Below are 20069 nucleotides of genomic sequence, written 5' to 3'. Positions count from 1 at the left end.
AACCATAAACTCTCAATAAAAACAGGTAGATGGTATAATATTATTAAAGAAGAAAGATTATGTACACTGTAAGAACACAATAGGAGATGAACTCCACTTCCTGTTATATTGTCCGTGTTTAAGTAATGTAATAAATTCATTCCTACCAAACTATTATTGTAGATATCCATCCTTAGATAAATGTATATCCCTCATGTCTTGTATGCATAAAGCACCATTGTTAAAAATAAGCAACTATGCGAAAACCGGACTACGTATGCTCCTATGAAACAAATATGTACATTTGTATTTTTCTCTCTATGTCACTATTGCGTGATCTTCATGAGAATAAACCATTCATTCATTCATTCAACAACAGCCTACCATTTTGCATGTACAGGTCCTGGCACAATCACCAGACGTTTGGCACTTGCAACACGGGAGAGGAATTGGATCTTCACTCGGACATGATTTCGGCACCACATTCGGCGAGCTTGTCGATGACGTTGTGTCAGGATAGGCCGTATGGCGGGACGTCGTGGTCTGATCCCGTGATGACGTAAACGTTGTCGAACTGTGTTGGGGTGGATACAGCGAAGACCTGGGATGGGTGGGGCAGTCATCACTGCAGTTTAAAACCTGTGGCCAAGATGGGTCACCCTTATCCATCTGTCCTGTATTGGCGTTGTTACACGTGGACGTCCAGAACGTGGCCGATCGATGACGTCATTTGTGTTCTGGTAGCGTCACACCAGTGCAGAAATGGTGTTCCGGTGGCAGTGGAAATGTGCAGCCACTTGTCGTTGAGACATTCCCCCATGGACCATCCCAATGGCCTCATGACGTTGTGCAAATGTTAGCCTTTGCATGCTATGCGTTTCAATAGCCGTTTAATTTTTTTAACGATCGCAAGGGCAGGGGTTGAGCTTTCCAAAGTGACAGTATTGTGTGGCAATCATTTGCTCTGTTTCTCTTTCCCGGAATGCACGTGCAACAACGTATTGCACGTCTCAAGGACGAACCCACTGACGTCACGGAACGTGGCACGTGCATGCATGTTGGATACATATCACTAATCTCTGAGTTTAAATCTTTATGTGTCTACACCGGTATGATAAATTTAGATTTTAAATTTTGTATGCATAGTTTCTTTATGTGCCTAGTATAGTACGCTATCATAAAAAGGATATCACTAGAGGCAACAATACAATATAAAAACGGGCCATAGATCACCAGCAACTGAAGGTTGATCGCCATACTACAAAGTTCTGTCGGAAATGCTAGAAAAATGCTTTTCAGCCTTGATATCTTTATAAAGGTGATAAATGTACTATGTTGTCAACATATCAACTCGCCTATAGTGTACCTAATTTTTAGTTCAATTGATTTAACATTCCCATGCATTTAAAGGGAAGTTTACAGGAGAGAATTTGGTACAAAAACAACAACTCAAGATTTTTTCAGAGTTCAACAACAGAAATCTGAAATAGTCTTTACATTAATGCTAATAATACAGGCGGTATAAAAATATGAATTAGCGTTTTTCTTAAACAAATAAATGTTGAATGTTTCTGTGACTTTAATTTATTATCGTTTCTTTATTGAAGAAATATTAATATAAATGTTAAGCCTTGATAAATAAGTTTCCCGTCATGCATGCACATCTTTATCACAGCGTTCACTATGGCCAACTATTTGCAGTCGATTGTTGCAAAGGTTTATAAGTTTTTTGTGCGTGAAAAAGACAGAGGTATACCTTTCATTAGTTTAGAAAGGGTATATTACAGAACTTGTAGAGCTGTTGGTGTGTCTTACCAACAAGTTTACAATATTGTAAACAAATCAGATAAGACAGGGACCGTCTCAAGAGCAAAACCGGGGACGTAAAACCATCCTTGACAACTTTGACAAGGGAGTACTTAGACGGGCGGTCTACAAACTTTATGAGAAGAAGAATAAATATATACCAAAGAAGCTACACCAGTGACTTCGTTTAATCTTTGGCCAATGTTCACAACTTGATGAAACTGACCGAATTACATCCATATTTTTGCAATGAAATATACTGTTGACATGCAAAACATTGATTAAAACGTTGCACATTTCTACAATCAATCGATAAGATAACACAAGTGATAGGATTCTTTCCAATGTACAGTCATTCGTATGTTTATTTCAAAACAAACAAACACACACACACACATACACACACACACACACACACACATATATATATATGCGAAATGTGGATATCACATGATCCCTTACATAACCAACACGTATACGATACGTACACATATTCAACTTTTGAAGAAAACATCTATTGAGATGACCCCTCGCCCGAGCTTGTGCTCATGTGTCAATTTCACCTGTCATACCGTGCATGCTGATGACGTAACACAGGCAGTTAAAGTTTGTATCAAATAACGCCCCACTACCGCTTATTTTTCTAAGTTTTTGGTATTTTCATCAGTAAAGACACACTTTAGGGCATGTCTCAAAATTTATTCCCTCGGTTTACATTAGGTACATGTTTCTTAAAGTGATATTTGTTATTTAAGTAACTGTTATACCTCTGAATTTTAAATATGAGTCAAAAAGCATTTTTCTAGAATTTCCGACAGTACTTTAGGGACCATGGGGACTTACAGTACGTTTGCTACCTGCATGGACCCTAGCTGGATTTATATTATCCCTTCAGCGCTGGTAGTCTAATTTAGCCATAAGTTAAAGCACAAAAATACTACGTTGTTCAGAAAAGACGGCAAGTAACATTTAAACAGGCAGAAGTTCAAAGCTTTTTAGGTGTTGTTTGTCAGTTTGTAATTTGTATTTGTTAGCAATGGATATAATGGCACAAATTAAATTACATATTTGCATGCCATTTATAAGCGCTACACCCAAGGAAGAAAAATTTTATGGATAGTAATGTCGTCATAACAAAAACATACAAAAGACTAAGTAGACTACACAATGAAAAATAGAAAGAGCAGTAGTTGCGTTTCGTGTGAATATAGGAGCTGAACTTACAGTATCCGATGCAGATTGTGACAACATTCTTCATTTGGCTATTTTGCGGTGAGATGTGGAGATTGTCTACATTTCAAGAGAAGAAAAAACTCAGTATTGACAAGCCTCAGAAAGCATGCAGGACCATGCTGACATCACATCCGTTTTGCAAAAAACAACAACAAAGTGTGCAGTCGAGCATTGGGACAAAAATTAACATTTTGATAGGGATTTTGACTGCAGTCAGGCTAACGGGTGATAGGTTAACAAGGGCTTGCTGTCTTTGTACTTTTAACTCCACATATCCCCTCATTTCGTTCTATGTGAATTAATGAAGGTCAAATATCGGATGTGAGTTTGGAAGCCGAATGTATGTATTGAATCTGGAAATATATTTCGGCACATAACCGCTCCAAATGCACTTCGTGCACAATGAACTTACTCAGTTTGACACTTGAAGTTCACACACTTGATATTCAAAATGAAGAAAGGTTGATTATTCTTTAGCACTTGAATGTTTTGGAAAGCACGTTACTGTTAACCTTAACTGCGTGTATGTCATGCCAATTCTACCCCGGGTCGACACGGGGGAAGAGCTATTAGCGTTACCCAGCACTCACCACGAGGAGGTTCTTCACGAGTGACGTGTATAGAGACATACATTCACATTGTATATGTGTGTATTTAGACACATTCATAAATGATATGCGTATAAAGACAAGCATTAACAAAGGATGTGTTAAATAAGGCACACATTCACAAAGGACATACATATAGACACAATGTGTTTGGAGTTACTGTATGTGTCCATGCCGTCTTGTTTCACGCTGCAAAACAGTAAGGAGGCCATGTCACGTGACCCGTAACAGCTGTGAAACCATATCAAGGAGATTGACTGTTTTGACAAAGCAGTGTTTACAGTCATGTGTACAGAGCACAATATAGTTCAAAGACTACAAACTTCAGTCATCAGAACAGTGTGCGAAATAGGCACTGGCCTGCCAGCCCGTGGCTAGTAAAAATCAAGTCGGTCCAGTAAATCTGCACAGTCATTGGCCCGACTGGCTAGTGAATTTCTATGGGGTCATTTTGTAAATATATCACTTTCTCCGACTTTTTAAGTTATAATACACTTTTAAATCATGCAAGATTCTGGCCGGATGAAAATGTTCATCATATTAGCAGCTTAATGGAGACTTATGATGTCCAAATAGTGAATTATTCTGTGGGGTAGTATCTTTCAGGCAGAGCTAATTCGGAAACTATTTCGCACACTGCATCAGAAGTGTAATGTAGTATGTCATACCATATCGCGTATCGAGCGGGTCAAATCGTCTGACATGTACATTACGATGTATCACAAGGGAGAATGTTACTGTGATATGAAACCTTCTTCACACCACGCCAGTATCTGTTATCTTCCAGTGGCCTGGGAGATTACTATAATGAAATCAGGTTTTCTCGGGAACTACCCTTTGTGTACAGGTTTATGTTATCAAAGTGTATATATTATCTTACAGGACATGTTCCAGTCACCGAACTGCTCAGGTACAGCAATATATAAATACATCTGTATCCACGCCTATCCCGTGTGGTCAGGATTATAAACTCAGTTGATTTGTATCTATATTACATCATGAAATTGGGGCGGTGGGATAACCTAATGGTTAAAGCATTCGCTCGTCACGCCGAAGTCCCGGGTTCCTTTCTCAACATGGGTACAATGTGTGAAGCCCATTCCAGGTGTTCCCCGCCGTGATATTGCTGGAATATTGCTAAAAGCGGCGTAAAACTAAACTCACACACTCACTCTCTCAAGCGTATATTCACGCTCGTGACGTTATTCACTTGATTAATTGCTTAAGACTAGATCAATTACAAGTCGCCTTAATACAGCTGGAATGTTGCTGGGTACGTTGATTAACACCAAACGTTCATCTAAACAAACAAAGAAACATAAATCGTTGTTATATGCAGTTCGCCTAGATTGTGCTAGGTGACATTTTGAGACAGACCTGAAATCAACCAACTAATGTATCTTGTTTTACTAAAAAACTGTATTTTGTCAACTCCGGGCAATATATTCCTGAAAATCGGGATTATGATTGTTGACACAATATATGTTTCATTCAGCCAGACCTCTGTATACTGGGATGTTGTGTGATTCTGCCATCCAATGGTTTCGTAAACTAATTTGCAATGTCAATATTGATCCTGTGTCTTGAGTAAATGTTAATAACAGAAATATATAAGGAAGTTCATGCTATTTCTCTTGACAAATATTTCGTATCAACATATTGCTTGTTCACAAAGTAAGGAATGACTGTCTCCACGTTCATACCAATGTAATCTATAATCGTTTTGTTATTTCTGCAAACACCCAAGGACGCTAAACATAAATTATCAACGAATGCATTCAACCACATGAATGTAATACGGATTGCATCAGCACCACATTTTGTATGGGCGTTGGATGAATTTGTTTCATGAAACAAGTTAAGGAAACATAAATAAACGGAAACATTTATACAATTAAATATATTTAGTAAACGACGGTGCAAACAAATTAATAGCCACACTACAAACTGAAAGTATTCTCGCCGTTTTGACACTAAAAACACTTTCCGGATAAGGTATGTTGACAAAGTTTACGAAGAAAATATTAACAACTTGTTTGAATAAAAGACAACTTGTCACAGTAAAGCAAACAAAATGTCTGCATTTACTCGAGCAATGGTGTGACCTCACACCAGGTATGCAAATTTACCTGTTTGCCTATGAATCACACGTTTGAGTTCCATTGAACTTATTGGGAAGAAAGAGATGCGCTGAGGTCCTTAACATCAGGATATAATCATAGATATTATTCCCATGAGCACAGGTTTTGTGTCACGTTGATTTCAGATACTTTAGGGGAGAAATCTATTCATAACTCTACGTGGTTATGATTGACAGTCATATGAAGATCAAAGATCATCTTTGTGAAAATACAAATGTGTGTATGTGACCCTGGATCTACCTTAAGCTAGTTTCTTTGTTTCCTTTCAGACAAAACTAAAACCACAACAACCCGAAACATCCAAACAGTGGAGCTCCTTCAGGTCTGTCTTTTGCTGATTGTTCACACCTGGTACGTCTTTGCTAAAAGAAGACGTGTCAGCTTCATGTATTGTCCGTCAGAAACATTGACCAGTGATGTTATGATAACCGAACCAGCTCAAAGCAGGATAGAGTGCTCTGTGATCTGCCTGAATAACCAACATTGTCTATGTGCATCCTACTGCAAGACCGATGGCTACACGTGTCAACTGAGTGGGTTATCGAAGATGGAAGCTGTAGTGACTTCGTTGATGAGGGTGCCTGCAGTGGGACAGCTATCGTGAGTTAAACTAATTATAATACATTGTGAGACGTATGGAGTGAGTGAGTTTTCGACGTGTTTTCACATTTTGTATCAGTTACATCATGGCCACAATTGATGCTGGTCTTTCCGTAGCACAATGCGATGTCCTTCAGAGACTGGGCGTCCCGTTGCCCTGCATCATGTTAGGAAATACGAATGAGTGAGTGAATGTTATAATTACATCGTGGGCAACTACCTGTATCTCAACTGACAATGCTGAATGTGTCTGACGGGCTAATGGAAGCGAGCACCACAGAACATGACTGTACTTCCCAAATTTAGTGTGAGGAAATATACGTTTCATCCGGCGGCCATAAGAACAACGTATGGAATCTACGCATCATCTGACTTTCAGATTTACACACGTTTAAAGGGGTGTTAAAATATTTGAACACTCAACTCTGTATTTACATGGGTTTCACTGGTGTGCAAATCTGGCCATTGTTCATGTGTTTTCTAGCATGTGTAATAAACGTAACTGTTGTGAATGAAGGACATGGATCAGTACCCTTGAAATCTCGTATGACCAAGGTTAGGTTTGTCATATATTTAATACGCGCGTAAATAATTGGTAATGGGTAAATAGAGTGTTCTAAGATTGACACTACTTTAACATGTATTTCAATAGTTCTGTAATATAACTGTCACATCGGGTTCGTTAGCGATACCGACAACGCCATAATGTACTGAGATCATTAGAAACACATTGGCGATGTGATACCCATGACTGAGCACCGCTATTAACGTGCGTGCCTTTCTTGCCATACCCATGGTGTCTGTTTAAGAGATTCAAATATCGGGTCTATGGGTCAGAGCGATATGTATGTTAGGGAGTGTGTGCGTCTGTACGTGTGCGTGCATGTGAGAGAAAGGGAGAGGGTATGGGCCGGTGGTTGGGTACTAATAAGCCTTTCTGATCAGTAGGTAATATTGTTTATACCTTTTTGCTATGGAAATTACATTGCAGTTTAAATAACTGACCTAGATACATTGCTTATATACTTCGCATCAAAAGTTTCAATAGTGTAAATATATCCACATACTTTTGCTCTAAACTGAATTTTGCAAAAATATTCCGCACTGTTTAAATGTACTGTTTACTGATGAACTGATGTATTGAAAAACAAATTCATTACGTTGAAAAGATTATTATCTTGAGTTCAATAAATGATAAAAACCAGTAAAAATTGGCGAATTCGTAACAAAACCTTACACCAAAACGCAGCTGTTTACATGCTCGATATTTGCGCGTGCTTTTCAGCGACGTGATGCAGTTGGTTCTTCCCAGTTAGTGAAATCAATCTTCGATGTAACCATTGAAGGTTGAAGTATATATACACATAACATATAGTGGGTGTTTGTAGTAAGTCTAGACTTTTGATGGGAAGTATTTATGATATACAAAGGGACAATGCTAATTACAATAGAACACAGACACATGTGTTCACAAAAACATGAACTGGTAATGATTTCCGATGTAAGTCACTGTTGTAAATGTGTAAACATGATCATACTTCAAGTTGGTATAACCAAGATAATCCAGATATTAACACATACGGACGTTTTCTCAAATGTCAGTTCCCCGACGTAATATACACAGTTGTACACCTATTTTGATTCCATTTCTAGGGTAGATTATAGAAAATTCTTATGATTTCAATTAGTTCATAAGCTTAGGTAAATACCAAGTTTCGATAATTACTGGACGTTTACCACCTGACAGCATTTGTTACTCATGCGTTTTCATTTTTTTGCCTTTGCTTTTTGTTGTCTGATTTGTTATACATTATATAATTATGTTAATCATCTATTAGAACATGGCTTAAAACCTTGAATGGAGGAATCGAATCAAATGTTTTAGTCAATGGATATGGTTCCGCTATGTTAAATATATTGGATATCTTTGCAAGATTCTCAGGACTAAAAATTTATATCGAAAAAAAACAAGGCTTATATGGATAGGATAAAAAAGCGTTCGAAAATGAAACTTGGTCCTCAAAAGAATCTAAACTGGGACCAAACGTCCTTTACGTCATATGAACGAAATATTCTCAAGCACAACGTTAAACCCAATTTCACTTCACCTCACTGCATCTAACACCGTGATTGCTTTTCAAAGTTCATGAGTGCTGGAACATGTGTCAATTCTAGAGACAAGTGATCTCAAAAGATATCGACTGTAATGTGCCTTAATTGCGTGGATTATACCTTGATCTAGGGGTTGAAGAACTGACGTCATGTTTGCAGGAAGGTAGCAAAGTTTCACGTTACTCAGACTAAGGTTATGGTTGTGGGAAGGGGCGTTGTCCATGAATAATAAAATATTTCTTCTTTGTCTTCGCATTTGCCAATTAAGCTGCCCCCACCAATCACGATACGGGGCTGATGCCATCCAAGACTTGTGATTGGCTTCAAACCAGAAGTCATGCAATTGACAAGTTCAGCCTTTCGCAATGTGAGTCTCCAAGTTTCGAGGTATATTATAAGTTTTAAGATGTGTTATTTTGTCTTTCAAGTGTAAATGTTGACAGGGTTAGGTAGTTCAGCAGCTAATAAAATAGAAATGCTAGGGTTTGTGGTGCAAGTAGATTTAAATTTAAGTAAGTCGATTCCAGTAGGAAAGTGGTTCTTAAAAAGCCTCTTCGAGGTACGTGCTAATGTAGCTCGATCGACCTATAGACATACAGCTCATTCGAACTACTATAGCTAGATCTAACTATTATAGTTCTTTTCAGGTTCGCCCCGACCTGTTCATTATACATAAAGTTAGATTACAAAAAAACTGTTGAGAAAGGGATGTTATATATGTCAAAGAATCACGTAACTGCCAAACTACTGTACTTCTCAGGGGTCGATTTCGCTATCTACAATCTGTACCAGTGCAACGGCAAATTGCTGAGCGCAGCCTATTTTGTATATCAGGTAGCACCCAGTGCGAGTTACCTTTTTTTGGATAAAAATAAGACTTTGTCCCAAATCCCTTTTTGAACGTGAAAGTTTACAAAAGCATCGTCGATTCGATCACTTACTGTTACTTCCGTTTCATCCAGAAGGAGTTATCGGTCACAGTACAAAATGTAAAGAGAACCTAACCGATTTCAGTAGCGATCCAGTTTGTCAAGCTAAACAGAAAACATAGAAAGGCCATGGAACCGGTTTGAAATATTCGGTTTGAATAATTAAACTCCGGATCTTCTGGAAATATAATGGTCAGCCAATCAGAGTACGAAACGTTAAAAGTTCGTCTTGAATATTTATCTTTCGGCTGCATCCAGCTAGGTGCGAATAGGTTATTCAATCAAACATTTTTTGATCGGCTATGACGCTTTATTTGTCTGTCTGTGTGGCTCGCTAGCAGACGAAGTGAAACTTGAAGACGTTAGGCCCACATCGATTGTGACAAGCATGTTTCGGCCTGAGTATCGGCATGGCAAATCGAAAACAGGCTTCGATAAAAAAAACATTTTCATGGCAAAAGATGCTGCGGCAAGCACTAGTACAAGCGCTGATACCCCAGATACTGTCAGTGTATTACCTCAAACTGTCACTCATGCATATGTTGATGATTCGAGTACAAAATCGAGTGACGCTAGTACAGAAAAATGTCCAAGTTCTGAATCAAAAGATGAAAAGAAACCTGATGTCAAAAAAAGAGAGAAAAGTATTCTTTTTAGCGATTCTTGGAAAGAGGGTAGAGACTGGCTGTTCTTTTGTGAAACGATGTAGTGTACATTTTGTCAGAAACACGACAAAAGTGGTCGACACAATGTGTACAGATCGGGTGGGTTTTCAATGAGGCTAGGGTCCATGCAGGAAGCAAATGTACTGTAAGTCCCTATGGTCCCTAGTATGGTGATCTACCTTCAGTTGTTGGCAATCTATAGCCGGGTTTTATATTGTATTGTCATTTGTATGTAAAATATTTTTGATTTAATTACTAGTCTCAAATTTATTCCTATGATAATCTAGTTGTTTTACTGTCCTTCGTCGACAGGTGTCTTATAATGCAATTGTGTTTATGTTAAATTTAGAACTTTTTAAGTCACAATATGGCTGAAATATTGCCAATGTGACTATAAATATTAACTCAATCACTCACTCACTTCAATGAGGCTTCAAGAGGTTAAAATGCACGAAAACAGTGAGTTATATGAGCGTTCTGTACACTCAGAATTAGCCACTATTCGCAGTACATCACAACTACCACTAGAACAGGCCGTTATAAAGATTGACTGTAAGAAATACAGAAATATTAATGAGATTATTTAGAGAAGCATACTATCTTGCATTGAATGAGAAAACCTACACAGATTTTCCAAAGATCTTTGACCTCTTGATATCGCTGGGTTTGGATGTAGGCCACAGCTATTCTACAGCCAAAAAAGCTAGAGAATTTATCATGTGTATCAATGAAACAATTTTAAAAGATATTATTTCTGAACTAAAAAGTGCTGAGTTCTTCTCTGTTCTATGTAATGTTAGTAAGATGTGAGTACAAGTGAAAACAAAATAATGTTTATTCGCTATGTTCATGACAGCAGACCAAAATCATCGTTTGTATGTGTTTCTTCAGTAGCCAGATGCAGTGCACATCAAGGAAGCACTAGTAGACATGTTTACTTCTAAACTTAGCTATGGAGCTACTGAGTGGCAATCAAGTCTGGTTGGAGTGTACTTTGATGGTGCATCAGTAATGATATGCTGTCGAAGTGGAGATGCAGTTAAAACATTTGCACCACATTTGCTTGCTATACATTCCTGCGCCCACAGACTGGAACTGGTGGTAAAAGATGGGATGCGATCAACGCCGAAACATCACACGATAAAGGAACCTCCCGTAAAATCGAATGAATTCATCTTTTAAAAACACAATAATCAATTAATGAATGACAAAAAACGATCCTCGGTGTTTGATTCCCGTTTTGGCCATAAATGATATAGGTGACACGTTACTATGCCAACACTGCACATGCCTACCTGGCCAACTTTAGACTTACATTGTACATGTCCTTGTTTTGGATATAGACTCCAGCAATGATAGCATTACAGGCGATGGCATAAGATCGTATTATGTAAACACAGTGATCGTTGCCTAAACTCTCTATCAGAAAACTAAGATGTGTAAAAACAGGCAGGAGACACACGCCACTTCCTAAACCAAAAACATATCAAGCTCGTTCGGCTTTCTCTGGACGCTGCCATTTTAACTATCCCGCACTAAAAACCCTTCGCATGTGATTGGTTATAATGTAGAGCGCGCATGAACTCTAGTAACAGCCTTATGTGCTAAGAGCACGAAGAAGATTAAATAAGTAAGTAAAGTCTTCCGTTGATCACGGAACTCGCACGTGCTATTGAACAATTAAAACTCACAAGAGTGACAGAGTACATCCATATTTTATTGAAGCAGTTGTTTAAATCAAGGTACATAATAGAAACATGTTTGTAGCATTGATATTTCGTTAAACAAACTACTATTTTAATGTTTTCCTTGATACATTATCTATGAATCCGAAACAAAACCACTTTCAAGGATTCAAGACAAAGTATGACTGAAATTCGTAGTTTCCAATAGACAGAAATATGTCATCAAATCTCGGTTAAGACTGATTTTCTTAGGATGTTCATGCGCATGAGATACTTTTACACATTCAGAGATATGGGTTAACGGGAAATTAAAAAGTCATCAATTATACGTTGCATTTGTCTTACTCTACTGACAACAGACTCAAACACTATCTTCAGTACTGAGCGTATTGTAAAAAGAGTTATGAACAATTATAACATTTCTTCTTTCGTTCCATACAAAAAACGCCCATAAAATCCACCAGATATTGTTGCAATAATTCTTACACTGTACGATGGAAACAAATATATCAAATGTTATGTTACGTGAATTATCACAGTTTATATTTCATTAGTTCTCAATTCCTAACGGCAAGAGAATGTATGAAATACAAATGTCAGGTGACATTGTGAGTAGAATATCAGCAAGTTCCCTTACAAACAACTCGTGGTAAATAGGTTTCAAATGTACATCGATTAAAACAGGTGTAGTTAAACTAGAATAACATGCTTATATATAAAAAGAGGTGGCGTGATTCTTCACTGGCGCATTCCTGAAAGAACCAACCGATGGTGGTCCTTTGTGCGCTGTTAGTCAGCATTCGCAGGTTCAAGAAAAGCATCCCCAACCCCAACCCCACCCCCACCCCCACAAATACACACACGATAAATTGAGATTTAATGATATTCAATCAGATACTCGGGGTATATTTGACCTTCGCTGAAAATCACGTAGATTCTCGGGTCTGTTTCCTTATCACATGCTGAGTCAGCGAGTTTAGTTTTGTTGCTGGCATCCAATACTGGGGGACGTTTCAGCTCTGGGTTCCCTTGCCTCGACTTCCCCACCAGAACTTTAGCCAAACACATGAACCTGTGACGGCGGGCGTCTTCTTTAGCATAACCATCCGCGTACTTGGCATCCACAACAAAGTACGCTCCTTGGCCATAGAGGGCGCCCACTCTACTTCCGGCTAACCGGAAGTCGATGTTTTGCTGCGGGATGAGATCAGCCGAGTCTGGTGTGGTTCCGTGAAAGAGTTGCTTTTCATTGGCAAGACCCCGACCGTATTCACGTTCCATGTTGACCTTTGCGCTGAAAACAACATAGGTTGTAAAGTCTCCTATTTAGGAGGATGTGTGTGAGGAGAATAAGGTGTTAACCATCCATTGATACCATGTCTACAAGAAAGCATTCTTAAGTACATATGTCAGTTCGCAAGCTTTTTTTTTTGCAAATGGATGAATCCTGCGCATTTACGCAATATCATCACGTTGTAACATGCATCTATACACATGGGGTGGCGTATGTCAGGCACCATGCACACGTGGAGATCCGGGTTAGAATTGATCTTCAGTAACCAAGGCTTGTCGTAAGAGGCGACTAACGGGATCAGGTGGTCAGGCTCTCTGACTTGGTTCACACATGTTATCGTATCCAAACTGCGTAGATTGATGTTCATGCTGTTGATCACTAGAATATCTGGTCCACACTGGACTATTTACAGACCGCCGCTACACAGCTGGAATTTGTGCGGCGTAAAACTAAACTCGCTCACTCAGGTATCATGCAGGGACATATTAGTTTAAATAAACTTTCTGTATAATCTAATTTACATAAACAACTTGCGTCCTGGCGTAAAACTGTATGAATTCACATTTTAAGAGATGAAGAATGAAAAATCATTTACATATTGTCATCAGACATAAAGTCGGCATTCTATCTGAAGGGGCGGTACGAGGGTTGTCCCACAAGGTTCAGGTCTGACCATGAACGGATCTTCCAGACACAACAAACCTGCGTGTGTACACAGAACAGTACTAAGGCATGAAGAAACATGTAACATGAAAAGCATGAATTGCACAAACTATAACTGCTCAAGTAGCAGTCAGCTCTGCACAGGACTGTGGCTTTACGATCGTCCCACATCCAAATCTTGCCACTCTGATATCCTCTTTTTTCCTCGGCTCAAATCTGAGCTCCGAGGCAGCAAACGTTAGATCAAGTTATAGAAGTCAAGGGTGACTTTGTTGACAAATAGCTAGAAAGAGTTTCAGACATAACTTCTTTTCAATGGTCAGGCTTGAAACTTCCGGGACACCTCTCGCAAGACCTTAGATGTTATAGATCTGACTTGTGGTGATCCGCCCCCTGCGGTATTATTGAGACTGTGCACATTAAATTCTGCAAGTCTTTTCTCAAAGTGAATACCTATACAAATAACAACATGGCTCTGGGAGAGTATGGAATAGTCTCCCTGCAGTACCACTATACCTCCAGAACATTCAAGTTCTCGTGCAAACGTATTCAACTGTAACAGTATAGAGTTCCTCGCCAAGTTTTCATGGTCGTCCCATATACACTGCCTGTTACATTCATCGTGTATACTCACACAGTATACTGTTCCCACAATGCCACATTCTGGATACGGTAGATGGACACGATGCTCTTATTGGACAGCGTCTCTTCCACCTTTGACTCAACATGTCTGTATTCAAAGGCCGTCACCGGGTTGGACTCACTCAGCTCCACCTTCTTGAACCCATCCTGTCCCATGGTTTCCCAGTGTGCTGGTAGACGCTTTGATTGGCTCATTGACGAGGTCGAAGGTCGTTTTGAAATTCTGAAAAGTCACATTTACATTATCAATCATATTTTTACTTACATATAACTGATGCGGTAGTTTAGGTACAGGTACAACATCGTCTTATAATAACGAATTACGTGGTATATGTACCATTTTACATTTTAATTTGAAAAAAGGAACTCATTTTTCGGTATGACATTGAACTGCACATTGTTCACAGCTTGAGCATTCTGCAGAACAATCGCAAGTGATTTCTAACGATATAACCATACTAAGAGTGAGTGAGTGAGTATGTTTTATATGGCTGTGTATTGCCCCAAATTTCGTATTGCGATCTATTACGATACACTTTTCTGTATTGCGATACGTATTACAATATATTGTGAAAGAACAGTTTATGAGATCTGTCCACTTGGTAATATTCCTTTACCATCAAATTGAATCATAATATATGTGAGTAACCATTGTGCATTCTTCAAAGTGAAAAAAGGAAATCTAGAACATTCTTCCGTTTATATTTGTATTTCAAAACAGTAGGGATCGACACTCACTACAAGTTTTAACTGGCCCTCCGTGCTAGTGGATTTTGTATGTCACTAGTCCTTTCAAAAATTTACTAGCCCTATGCTTTACTCTGAAAAAAACTTTCAACAAGTCTTTCTTTTAATTGAAACTGCTTTCGAAAGGAAAATTAAAGCAGTTAAATGAATGATTTCTCATTTCACATATATGACAAATTCAACTTAAAATAGCTTACACAATGTCCTCCATCGACCCACCCATGTTATTCATATACTTTAACTTCTTTAAACAGCAACGGGTGTTGAACTTGAAATAATTTAAAGGGTTAAAGAATTTACTGTACACATCTGAATCACTCAAGAAACATTTAATTGAAGTCACAATCATGTGACATGATCTTGAAGTTCACATTATAATGAAAACGATGATTTATGCACCTTTGTCTTTGAATAAATGTATTACTTACATTACCTATTTCATGAATCACGGTGGGCACAAGTCACTCTTTATCAGGTCAAGTACACTTTCTTTAGACTAAATAGAATAATGAAAAAATTAAACATGAGAAACATAACCTTTTAATAAGATAGAAGCCTATGTTTATCAAGGAAAATATCAGCTTGTGAAACATTATTGCTATGTCATACACCATTTAATTTTTTTAGGTCTAATCCAACTGTTGATAAATACCAAAGGTATGTTTATCATATAATTCAAATAATACAACTTTAATTGAGACGAATTTATTTAAATAATACAAATTTCTTTCTAATAGTAATACACATTTATACACTATGTCCATATAAACCACGAAGGAGACGTAAACTCCAGCTATTTTAATGCATTTGTAAGATGCCATAATATCCTCTTACCTATTTCTGTTATGTTTTCATGTTTACGCAATCAGAAAATTATTATATAAAGATTAATTAAATAATATGTATGGTCGCCTATTTCCCGATAATCGTGGCTTTTCATCCGGTAACATGACACAACATTGGGAAATGCCTTCGTTTTCGAAGCTCAGTATGAACAACACTCTAGAAGATTCATTTGATGGCGGGTAATGTTCCAAAGCTCTAATCATCAATAATATCATAGTTACCTTGCCAGGAATATATATATTTTCGCAGTTGTAAGAATCGATTTTATTGGATAAAGATTGATTTCTAATGACGCTTTTTCGCCACAGTCTGATATATGGTTCGTGATTGGTAAAAATCATGCTCGTAAACCTACCATATTACAGCAATGGATACCGTCCTCAAAAACGAAAACTTTGAGACAAAAGTTTTGGGTACAATAATGCTATTCTAAACGTGTTAAGCAACAAATCGCCATATATGCGTAAATTATGGAACTTATTGGACCACCACCACCATCATCGTGCTAGGTGGCAACCTGTGACAAATATTCTTTATGCAAATGTTTTCTCATGAAACATCGTGTCCGAGGATGAAGATCGAGGTGACGAAAGCCGAGATGTCACTTGACTTACATAACATGATCGCGGGAAAAGATGGAAATAGTGACTTAGATGTGCGTTTGACAACTTTTATGAAAACTGTTGATTTTATTCATTAGTATATTCAATTTTAATGATTTCATCGAAACGTCCATAGTTTGCTCTTCGACAATTTTTAAGTGGACCCGTTGCCAATCAGTTGGAAAGACTTCCGCCCAATCCCCACCCACCCGCACCACCCATATTACCTGAATATATCTCTTTCCTCACCATTAAACGTTAGGGAGTATACGGGCGGAAGTCTCATGTGCCGTGTTGAATGGGTTAAAATTGAACAAATAAATCTTTGGCGGTATACCGGTAGGTCATAATCGAATTCCGTTAAGTATTTGTTGCAATTTCGGATTGCGGTTTACCGGTATACCGGTAATACCGTGCAGCCCTAATGGTTTAACGTCGCTTTTAGCAATTTTCAAGCAATCTCACGGAGGGGGACACCAGAAATGGGCTTCACACATTGTACCCATGTAGGGAATTGAACCTGGGTCTTCGGCGTGACGAGTGAACACTTTAACCACTAGGCTACCCCGAAACCCCACCTATACTAAGTAAGGAACAGAACACTGATAACTACACATATACCTAATGGTAAATGGTTAGTTTTTTTTAAATATGAAAATGAAATGGCATCAGAAAGGTCACTGATTTGTCAATATGCCTGCTGCGGATCATCTGTTTCTTACTTGTCAGTGAGAGAGTGCTGTTGCTGCATCGTTTCTGTTAAAGGTTTTGGAACTTTGTCTGATATATGGGATCTGTCCTACCTCTCCAACATAACTCGCACTTCCTTGTTCTTCACGAAATCTAGAGGTGTCTTCCCGGCTTTGTTCGTCAATCTGATGGCTCCTCCTCGTTCAACAAGATGACATCGGATTTCCAGGGCCAAGTCCGCGTCTTTTGGACCTTCCTGTAGACAGTGCAGACAGTTGTATCGAAAACGTTCAACATAGACTAGGATATTTCTATGGAAAGTGACGACAGCTCACAAATAGATGTTTGACGCAATTTATCTCGTCCTATATACACGAAAGACTCACAGCTCCAGGAAGCGTGCTGTCCATGTGGGTGGCGTGTAGAGGAGAATTTCCTTCCTGGTCTTGTACGTTGATCTCCGCCCCTGCAGATCATTAAATGTTGTACAGTTTTGTTTATATCATACTGCATGTGAGCCCTACTTTATACAGTCTAGGAGCAGTTGGACATTCTGTAATTCACAGACTTGTAAATCATACTGCATACAAACAATACTCATCATATTCCAGGGCATATGGACATTCTGCAATTTACAGACTTGTATGGCATTCTGCATAAAAGCTATACTCTTCATATTCCACGTTTAGTTGGACATTCTGCAATCTCCAGACTCGTACATCATGCTGCATGTGAGCTATACTCATAATGTTCCAGGGGCAATTTACAGACGTGTATAGCATACTGCCTGAATGTGGTTCTTACCAGATTCCATGAACAGCTTGGCATTCTGCACATTACAGACTTGTATGTTCACATGTAAGCTTCACTCACCGGATTCAAGGAGCAGTTGCACAATCTGAAGATTACATCTTTGTACAGCCATATGAAGAGCTGTCTTACCATTGTCGTCCCGAGCATTGACATTGCAGCCAGCCTAGGGATGATGTTACAAAATCAACACAGCGGGTCATCTTTTAGAACTTTTAGAACTTGCGAATAAATACCGTATCGTTAGAAACAGACAGGTATCTCTCATTGCCACAGTGGTTTGGAAAAGAGTAGAAGTAGATTTGTCTTTTAAGCCTTTCGATTCACCTTACCTTCACCAGGACACCTGCCAGGGCCACAAAACTCCGGAATGCTGCGATATGTATCGGGGTGAGGGTGTTGTTCATGGGGACGTTGACGATCTTCGGATCTCTCTTTATCAGTGCTTGTGGAAATCTGTAAAATTAAGGAGCTGTATCAATCGGTAATTGGACTTACTGGAATTTCTTTGCAAGGATTCCGGGTTATGTACATCGTTTACCATTTAAACGTGTTATGAGAGTGTTTTTTTTATAATTTGTAATTTGTAATATCACATTGATTAAGTGATAGTTATTATGGGTCAAATTTTGAGTGTGGGTTTTGGATCCCATCTCGCATCATATATGTTCAATGGCAATAGTATTTTTAGCGGCAAACCTTTTTGATAGCGCTTCAGAGTTGCCTCCCTTGGTTGGCTTTATTTTGTTTTGACTTCCGGTTTTGTCATATCGTGTGTTCGAGAAAGTCCCGTAACGTTCTGCGAGAATAATGATGGAGCCTAGCTTTGCTAGAATGCTCGAAATCCGTGTAAGAGCTATATAAAGGCTGGTTGTTGAGTTGTGCGACGGGACTTTACACACGACTGGGAGGATTTATACACATCTGTCTGCCATCATATAGTTGTTCAAGGTGCTTGTCTATTCACCTGCTGTCGTTGTAAACAACCTTCAATTGATATATTTGTTCTCATTGTGAATGTCAGGACTCTGGTGAGTTAATATTTTATATTTGTGACCCAATAGTTTAGATTTGTGACTCAATTGCATTGTACTACCCTCTGTATTCTCATTCATTGTAACTTGCTCATTGTTTGTTCAATATATTATTGAAGAATTTAGACTTGTCTGAGTTCTATTTTGCTGGTTCAAAGAGGACTCTTAAACCTTTGGTCACGGCAAAGTATTAACTGTAACATACATACTCTTTAACAACACAAAACATGACAGTTATTTGAAAAGATAAAGATCTTTTTGGGGTGGTTTACCCAGTTAGGTTCCCAAATCATTTCAAAACAAGTTCCAATGATTAAATTCTCTATCGTACGGTACCAGTAAAACAGGTTCTGCTAATATATCAAGGCACAATTGTCAATCTGTCAAATGATCTATCAACTGACAATACAAAAAAGCTCGCTTCTGCATCATTTCAACGATTCAGTGATCTGTCAATGGAGAAAGCTTCAGTTGGTTAACTTACTCTGTTGCCCCAGAGAGCGTCACACATGCTTCGTGGAAAGGGTTGCTGCCTTTAGAATTGGCGAGTCTCAGTTTCAGCTGGGCACACTCCAGGAAGGGATCAAGAAGATGCTGGTTATGGGTTCAGAGTGCATCATGAAGGGGCGTATCTCCCTCCTCATCCTAAAGAATAGATACATTTGTGAATTTTAATGCTTGTTATACAATTATATAAACTCATTTTTATGCATTGGCTAACACTCACTGACTCTCTAAACTATTACAAAAGCTGCGCCTACCTGTGTGTTAGGATCACACTTGTACTGTATGAGTGTCTTCAGACACTGGGTGCTGGGGTCCTTTTTGGCCACTGCCAGATGTAATGGTGTCAGTCCCTTGTTGTTCTTCGTGTTGCCCCGTGCCTTGGCTTCCAGCAGTATCCCGACCACAATGGGCTGCTCTCTGTTGACATGACCAGCATTGTCTCAATATAAACCTGATATATTTCTTTAGCCATCTGG

The 20069-nt window shown here is 38.7% G+C and overlaps 1 protein-coding gene across 1 annotated transcript; it reads right to left on the bottom strand.

Annotated features, from left to right (window-relative positions):
* Positions 1 to 11769: 11769 nt before the first annotated feature.
* On the bottom strand, positions 11770 to 19695 carry LOC124273526 (protein mono-ADP-ribosyltransferase PARP12-like). The gene is made up of 7 exons (XM_046708809.1): positions 19571 to 19695; positions 18385 to 18508; positions 18116 to 18218; positions 17629 to 17708; positions 17356 to 17498; positions 14350 to 14580; positions 11770 to 13052 (listed from the first exon to the last, which is right to left on the bottom strand). The coding sequence occupies exons 2-7, from the start codon at positions 18457 to 18459 to the stop codon at positions 12635 to 12637; spliced, it is 1050 nt and encodes a 349-aa protein (XP_046564765.1). The 5' UTR covers positions 18460 to 18508; positions 19571 to 19695; the 3' UTR covers positions 11770 to 12634.
* Between the last annotated feature and the right edge of the window lie 374 nt (positions 19696 to 20069).

This window comes from Haliotis rubra, unplaced genomic scaffold (assembly GCF_003918875.1).
Source record: "Haliotis rubra isolate DU_JTF1 unplaced genomic scaffold, ASM391887v1 Scf181, whole genome shotgun sequence".
In the NCBI taxonomy this organism is placed as follows: domain Eukaryota; kingdom Metazoa; phylum Mollusca; class Gastropoda; order Lepetellida; family Haliotidae; genus Haliotis; species Haliotis rubra.
The sequence above is the reverse complement of the archived record's forward strand: the minus strand, read 5'-3'. Positions and strand labels throughout refer to the sequence as shown.